The 8,688-nt window shown below is 38.4% G+C and overlaps 2 protein-coding genes across 5 annotated transcripts in view; both read left to right on the top strand.

Annotated features, from left to right (window-relative positions):
• The first annotated feature begins 6,049 nt into the window (after window positions 1-6,049).
• atp5if1a (ATP synthase inhibitory factor subunit 1a) overlaps window positions 6,050-8,688 on the top strand; it is a 14,246-nt gene continuing 11,607 nt past the window's right edge. The window contains exon 1 of the mRNA XM_052471888.1: window positions 6,050-6,079. Coding sequence (XP_052327848.1) covers window positions 6,065-6,079 — 15 coding nt within the window. The 5' untranslated portion in view covers window positions 6,050-6,064. The remainder of the gene's footprint in view (window positions 6,080-8,688) is intronic.
• LOC118399128 (heterogeneous nuclear ribonucleoprotein R-like) overlaps window positions 7,783-8,688 on the top strand; it is a 29,296-nt gene continuing 28,390 nt past the window's right edge. The window contains exon 1 of one of the 4 annotated variants that reach the window (XM_052471884.1): window positions 7,783-7,889. The gene's annotated coding sequence lies outside the window, so the exon portion shown is untranslated. Of the gene's footprint in view, window positions 7,989-8,688 lie in introns of all 4 variants that reach the window. The other 3 variants (XM_052471881.1, XM_052471883.1, XM_052471885.1) reach the window with 3 other exon arrangements.

Below are 8,688 nucleotides of genomic sequence, written 5' to 3'. Positions count from 1 at the left end.
GATACAGTGCCTTGCGAAAGTATTGGATCATTCAGAGATCCTCACTGAACTTCTGGAGAGAGTTTGCTGCACTGAAAGTAAAGGGGCTGAATAATTTTGCACGCCCAATTTTTCAGTTTTTGATTTGTTAAAAAAGTTTGAAATATCCAATAAATGTCGTTCCACTTCATGATTGTGTCCCACTTGTTGTTGATTCTTCACAAAAAATACAGTTTTATATCTTTATGTTTGAAGCCTGAAATGTGGCAGCAAGGCACTGTTGCTAGCTAACATTAAGTAAGGTAGATGGTGATATTTCATTCACTTAGCTAGCTATCTATACAGTATGTGAAGTTGGCTAGATAGCTAGCCAATTAGCTAGCCTGATTTAGCAGCTCATTTGGAGTTAGCCTGCACTGTAGCTAGTCCTACAATATACCGTTCTTTTTACATTTTTGAAAAATGTATTTACTTACTTGAATAGGTTCACCCAGCCATGTGGACAATTGGAAACAGGGCAAAGTTTGTTTGTCACCAGAGAGTTTTAGAGATATTACTATTGAACTATGTACCCATTTAATAACCAGACCTTCATACAAACTTGCTATACTGAATTCTTGACACACGCATCGAACATGCTGCTACATGCTGCCAGCACGCCCACAAGCAAGTCACAATGGGCGGCCTAAGCGGCACACAGCAATTTACAGCTATCTAGTGTACATTCACCGTTAGTGTGGTGTAGACACCATGTGAGGCCACACACACAGATTCCTGTAGAACACTGTCACTTTAACTACCTTATTGTCAATAACAGTCTCTCTCCTTCACTTCATCCCCTCTCTTCTCTTCTCCCTAAATCCTCTAGGACTAGGTTATATCAGCTGTGTCGGTGAACCCTCCCGCATCTGAACTGGCTACATAGAGGGCACTTGGTCAGGTCAACAGGAAGTATTATTAAAGAGATGCTTTACATTGAAATACAGATCAAGATGCAGTAGTCCCAGAGATGATAATCCAAGGTCAGTTTTGCATTTCACCCCTCCTGATTATTGTGATGACTGACAATGTTAGAATAAAACACAAGGCTTAAACATGCTCTCTCTCTCTCTCCATCTGTCTCTCATCTACAGATATGTTTTGATGTGAGAGAGGATGCCAACCCCCAGTCCCATCATCGCCACCTCACCCGCTTTTAAGATAACCTTCGGGCCGACTAGACACACTATTATGTAATTGTGATGAACAGAGAGAATATTTGGGTTGCACTATGGATCATTAGTCATATGCTGCCTTCCCTGCGCCTATGTTCTTACCTCCTCCACTTTCTGTCTTTTACACCTCTCTCACCACCTGTTTTTAGAATGCACAAAAGATGTGCACTGTATTACAGATTGAACTTGTATTTATATTACAATTATAATATTTATAATGCATGTATTTATAACACTTGTAATAATGAACTTCTTTCAATAAAGCGTTTCACGTTCTCTTCTGGTTGAAATTAAGTCTCTCATTAGATGAAATACTATACCTATCCTGTTTATCAGATCAATGCAGATGGAGGGCATTAGATATTGAGATGAACCGGTTTCTGAATATTTACATGATGCACAGGAAGTGTAGTGTACTGTTTTTGAAATTATATTTCTGTATATATGAATTACAAATCAGTCTTTAACTAGCTAAATCCTGTTTCTAGTCTATCGGTTACAATGTGTAACCATTGATGTACCAGGACCAAGATTGGTAAACACTGTTGGAAGTGTATAATTGTAATACATACATGCAGACACAGCAGCATTCAAAGACGAAGTTGATACTCCTGGTTTTGGATTTGACTGAAAAATTCTCAAAGACAATCATCCCTGAACTGCACCTTTATTTGCCAAGGTAGAGTACAGTCGTGGCCAAAGGTTTTGAGAATGACTCAAATATTAATTTTCACAAAGTCTGGTGCATCAGTGTCTTTATATATTTTTGTCAGATGTTACTATGGAATACTGAAGTATAATTATAAGCATTTCATAAGTGTCAAAGACTTTTATTGACATGAATTACATGAAGTTGATGCTAAGAGTAAATACTTGCAATATTTTGACCCTTCTTTTTCAAGACCTCTGCAATCCGCCCTGGCATGCTGTCAATTAACTTCTGGGCCACATCCTGACTGATGGCAGCCCATTATTGCATAATCAATGCTTGGAGTTTGTCAGAATGTGTGGGTTTTTGTTTGTCCACCCGCCTCTTGAGGATTGACCACAAGTTCTCAATGGGATTAAGGTCTGGGGAGTTTCCTGGCCATGGACCCAAAATATCAATGTTTTGTTCCCCCGGGCCTCTTAGTTATCACTTTTGCCTTATGGCAAGGTGTTCCATCATGCTGGAAAAGGCATTGTTTGTTGAACCGCTCTCCTTGAAGTTCTTGATGATCCGATAAATGATTGATTTAGGTGCAATCTTACTGGCAGCAATATCTTTGTTTGTGAAGCCCTTTTTGTGCAAAGCAATGATGATGATGGCACGTGTTCTCTTGCAGATAACCATGGTTGACAGAGGAAGAACAATGATTCCAAACACCACCCTCCTTTTGAAGATTCCACTCTGTTATTCGAACTCAATCAGCATGATAGAGTGATCTCCAGCCTTGTCCTCGTCAACACTCACACCTGTGTTAACGAGAGAATCACTGACATGATGTCAGCTGTCCTTTTATGGCAGGGCTGAAATACAGTGGAAATGTTTTTCTGGGATTCAGTTCCTTTGCATGGCAAAGAGGAACTTTGCAATTAATTGCAATTCATCGGATCACTCTTCATAACATTCTGGAGTATATGCAAATTGACATCATACAAACTGAGGCAGCAGACTTTGTGAAAATTAATATTTGTGTCATTCTCAGCTTTTGGCCACAACTGTATTACATGGAATGTGCACAGGCTCCATGATGGAAAAAAGCACAAGGTTCTTGAACACTTAAAAGAGATTGTCAGCAGATGTGGTTTTCCTGCAAGAGTTACATTTCAAAAAGTAGAAATGTATTATTTAAAGAGGAGCTGGGTTGAGAAGGACTATGCTGCCACCAACTGTAGTAGCAGCAGAGGTGTAGGCATCCAAATGAATAAGAATACACCCTTTTCCCAGCACACGGACCAAGAAGGCCGTTTCTCATGTTGAATACATGGCAAGCAAATAAACACTGTTTTCATGGTATGTCCCACCAGGGGGCAAATCTGATGTTTTTTTTTCTCGATAGAATTCAAGCAACATTAGATCAAATCCAGACAGGAACTATTATTTTTAGCATGCGACCTAAAATCATACATTTGATACGATTGACAGACATAGCAATAAAAAAGACAAATTCAAGGAACCTCCAAAGAGGCTGCAACATTTCAGCTCTACAAATCATTTCCAGTACACCTGGAGATTACTGTTCCCAACTACAAAAGACTAGTCCTTTTTTCTCAAAGTAAGAAAATATATTAAAGAATTGATTACATTTATTTCAAAAATACCCTAAACAATTTACTGGGTTAAACATGACAATAATATTGATCATTCTCTGATCTTCTATCATGTTTAATTACACCAACAGAAAATACACTTAGCGACAGAATATGGAGAATGAACAGAGCACGACCCAAATGTATTAAATAAGTAAATGAAAAAAATAAAAATAAAATTGCCATTACAAATGTAGACATAGAGGATGGGAAAAGCCTAACCCTAATATAATTTCAGATGCATTTAAGGTGTACATTAGGGAATGATAATCTCATACTCGTCAAAAGTTACTGTACATCTGAGTTAGAAATGAAAGAAAATAAAAATAAATCACTATTTTAGAAAAAGCCCATCAAAAAATAAAATGTCTGAATTTTAAGCAGGAATGTGATCTTAACCTTTTGATGAGCGCCAACAACTATAGGTTACACTCAAAAGAAAGCATACTACTTAATGGCAAATAAACCTGGTAAACAGCTCTCACAAAACAAATACATGCCAAACCAGTTACAATTTTTTTAAAAGATACCATTTTTTTTTGGTACATATTTGTAGTTTGAAAATACATATTACAGCTTTAGAAAGTATCTGGTTAGAAAATAGATTACAGTGTAGTTCAGCCCAGTGTAATAAAACATACACAATACATATTTGAAATACATATAATTCCTTCGCATTTAGTAGAGAGAAAATCAATCAAATAAAAACAAATAGCCAGTGCAGATGAAAAACATAGGCCTCATGTTGAATGTTCTTCAATATCAGGTCTCAAAAAAATCCTGGCATGAACCCTGGGGACAATAAGAAAAACACATGTAAACAATACTCTCAAACCTTATTTGTATACAGTCAGACACGCTTGAAAGTTTTAGGAACCCAGCCTAATGTTCACTGTTACATGGGCATGTAATATTCATGTGTAAACATACTGAATTGTAATTGGATGCATTTTACCGCCATATCATACTGTGCTATGATTGGTTAAGACCACCCAAACGGTTAGGTCACAAGCAGTTTGGCCCTGGTTGGCAATACGTGAACATGCCAGTTATAGCTAGCTAATAAAGAGCTACGTTAAGAAATATCCTGTAGTAATGCATTTTATTATTTTGTACAAAGTGAGCAAAACAAGACAATAATATGATTAATGCAAGACAGACATTGATTACATTGTAGTGCTGACACTGTGACCGATAGAATGGAAGTCTTACTTATTCTCAGAATCAGAGCATAAGTGGCATATAGAGGGCTCTACAGTAGAGGTGTCATAATACCCATAAAACCTAGCAGTCAAACAGGAAATGGTTCCAATCATTTTACACCATTCATTTTCCCATAGGGGATTTTAGAAACCCTTTAAATAAGGGCTTTGTTTTGTGTAATGTTTTGATAACCATGTAAAATCTGGTGACTTTTAATCAATATATTAGTCTCTATTTACTCTCAGATTCAAAAATGCTAATTAGCATGAAAGTAGACATGCAAAACTACAAACCCCTGCAAGTCATCTCTAGCTGACACCACGAACAGGTATTTTGTCATTTTTTAAAAATTGTACCTTTATTTAACTAGGCAAGTCAGTTAAGAACAAATTCTCATTTTGTGAGGAGCTGTGAGGGGAACGGCACCTCAGTACCTTCAGGCTCTGATCAGTCCCTACACCCAAACAAGGGCACTGCGTTCATCCACCTCTGGCCTGCTCGCCTCCCTACCACTGAGGAAGTACAGTTCCCGCTCAGCCCAGTCAAAACTGTTCGGCTGCTCTGGCTCCCCAATGGTGGAACACACCCCTCACGACGCCAGGACAGCGGAGTCAATCACCACCTTCCGGAGACACCTGAAACCCCACCTCTTTAAGGAATACCTAGGATAGGATAAAGTAATCCCCCCTTAAGATTTAGATGCACTATTGTAAAGTGGCTGTTCCACTGATGTCATAAGGTGAATGCACCAATTTGTAAGTCGCTCTGGATAAGAGCGTCTGCTAAATGACTTAAATGTAATGTAAATGTTGTGTATTATTAATATTATTGAAATTACATATTTATGTTTACAGCGATATATTGGGGGAATCATATTTTTTCCCAGGATGGGGGATCGTGTCCCCCACGTCCCCCTGGGATTTCCGCCTATGCCTCCTGTGAAATAAGCATTTCACTGTAAAGGTCTACTTCACCTGTTGTATTCGGCGCACGTGACAAATAAACGTTGATTTGATTTGAAAATGTTTTAAAAAATGTATTCGCTACATCTGTATTTGAATTGATATAATGTGGATTTGTTTTTCTCTTATTTATTAGTGGAATTCCTTTGGCTGTTCTGTTTCTGTTTTGCATGTTACTGTTTAATAAAAAAAAAATAAAATATTAAAACAAAGATTCCCGACACTGTCGCTAGATGGCAGCAAATCGTTTTCCCAGCCACTCCCACACAGTGAAATTGCACATTTCCGCATGTGAAAGTACACAGCGAAGTACTTTCTGCTGCAGCAGGGCTGTTAATCTGCGTAGTTGAGAAATTGTAATGGCGAGGCTGCTATTAAGATCAATTTTCGGGGCTTCTTTGCCACCCAGTTCAGATGACATCCGACCAGGTAAATGTGATGAGGCACTGACAGTGGTGTTGTTTTGTATAGGTTGCTGGTTAACTTAGTTGCAGCTCCCATAGCTAGTAAGTAGCCTAACAAGACTGATAACGATTTCCTCGAAAGAATCCTTGTACTGTTTGTCTTCTATTGATCCATTTTATATTACAAACGTTTGATCATGTTCCGTTTAATTGTTTTGGTTAAACGTGTAGACCAGCCAAGACAGCTTGAACTGTAGCAAGTAACTCAATAGGTGGCAGTGTTGTATATGTTTTGTCAGGAAATAATAAAGGGGATTTGGAATGTCTAGCACGGTAGGACCACCATGAAGGCGTAGTCCAACCATGGATGATGTCTAATAAATGCTATGTTGTTACATTTAACCCTCTCTTTCCATAATATATATTCAGGTGTGTGATATGGTCAGGTATTAGACTCCACCTCAGATAGTGACATGTTCTTTTCTTTCTGTGGGAGACCCGAGCTGTAATTTGATATCTCTCCCTCTCTCCAGCTGGGTGAGCTGGCAAAGGAGCAGGAAAGGAGGCGGTGGGGAGGCTCGGTGAGGAGGCAGGTGGTGCCTTTGGAAAGAAGCAAGCTGCAGAGGAGGAGCTGCTATTTTCGGTAAATTGATTATTTTTGTAACCTGGATGAACAGACATATTATTACTACGTTTATGAACCAGTCTATCCATTTTGGAGGAAGGTATACATAGCTCTTGCCTTTGACTCCAGTGGATAAAGTCTGATCATAGTAAAGAAGAATCCTTTCTCGCATATTCCTCATGTTAAACTCCATGAACACAAACCCAGGGGTGTATTCATGTCGTCTTGCAATGGAAACGTTTACCATTTATGAATCAAAAGTATCGAAATTGGGAGGGGCCTACCCAAATTTGAAACTGGGAGGGGCCTACCCAAAACTGTTCCCGTTTTGAGTAAATTGTTTGTTGCAAAACATTTTGCAATAAAGGGCATAATAAATACACCCCTGGTTTAATTTTTGCCTCAGAAATCAACCAAACTTCTCTCCCTCTTGCTCCTCAGTCAGAAGGAGAAGGAGCAGTTGTCTGCCCTACGGAAGCACCATGAAGAGGAGATTGACCACAGCAAGAAAGAAATTGAGCGTTTGCAGCGTGAGATTGACCGTCACAAGGGCAAAATCAAGAAACTGAAACATGATGACTAAGCTCAGTCTCATTCACACTGCTTACATTAGGCCAATAGCACCTATTTGCCTGATTTTGTGTTTGTATGCAATTGTATAATAGTTACATTCAAAACAATAATAAAAACTAGTTGTTTTCCAACTGGGAGTTTGTGATTACTTTCAATACCACTGTAGAATGTTTCTCTTGAGATCGGCACATTTATTATTACAGTTGAGTATTTCCATTTCAGGGGCAAAGCATTTTGAAAGTCTTGAGTTTTGAACTGCACACATTCAGCTGTGATAGGAGTGACCAATCAAATCAAAACCAGTTCTAACATTGATTAAGTAGTCACATCTCTTCCTCATGCATTTCAAATAAATCTGATGTCCATCGCCAAGCTCTCATAACGTAAATCGGTACAGAATTTGTTTTCACTCATTCTGTTCAGGATGTTTATGCTGTAATTCAATCACAACATTGTGCAGGGTCGAAATCCGAATATCTTCTCTTTATGAATTTGGGACTTCTTATTGGTTGAAAATAATGTCAAAATCTGACTAACCACTTCGATTGGTTATGATCGTAAGAGACTATAGTTAGGTTGATGCGTAGTTCTGCGTCGCAGAGTGGTGCTGGCGTTTTGCAAGCGACTGGACATTCTCGTGGGTAGATTCAACCATACTATTCATATTGGATAACTATTTTGGTTAATTGTTGCAAAATATAGTTTTTCGATACTGTTATTTTCCTGGAGAAGATAGGTAAGCGTTTGCGAATTATTCTTGTTTCACCTCTTTGGCGGGTGATTTGTTTGAATTCTGAAAGGTGTCCAACAAGCTAACAAGGCCTTTAGCCAACCCTGCTAGCTAACGTTAGCTATTTGCTCGGCTAAGTTTATGAACTTTGATACAGGGTTTTATGTTTTTTTTTTATGTTGGTATTTCTAACTCTAAACGTTTATTTTTGTTTGTAAATATTCCAAAATGTGAATTCAGTCGCATTTGTCTAGCTATGTAGCTAATAACTAGCTAGCTATTGGAAGGGGGCGGGACTGTGCTAGCCAAAAAATACACACCACCAGCCAAGCTAGCTTCAACAACAACAAAAACTGTTCGCTGAACCAGCTAGCCAGTTTAATCACTGTTTACTGGCTGTTGGCGTTCGCTAGCTATCGTGCCTGCAATATAAACTTACTGTTCACTTGTCCCCAGCTTTCAGACCTCATGGTTGCATGCATTAAAATTAATAGTTCTACTTTTCTAATGGATATATCTTTGCCAATGTGAACTAGCTAGCTGAACTATTTAGAATAATATAATTAAGTTACTATTGCAGCAGGACCAAATGTAAACCATGTATGTTACAAAAGTTTGTTCCAGACAAGTTACTAGTGTCTTGATCTGTAAAGGCAGCTGAAACATATGTTCTAATTTGGAACATTCTAACTGAAATCCAGTTTTT

This window comes from Oncorhynchus keta, chromosome 20 (genome assembly GCF_023373465.1).
Source record: "Oncorhynchus keta strain PuntledgeMale-10-30-2019 chromosome 20, Oket_V2, whole genome shotgun sequence".
Taxonomy (NCBI): domain Eukaryota; kingdom Metazoa; phylum Chordata; class Actinopteri; order Salmoniformes; family Salmonidae; genus Oncorhynchus; species Oncorhynchus keta.
Note: the sequence above shows the minus strand (reverse complement) of the source record. Positions and strands in the feature narration are given on the sequence as shown.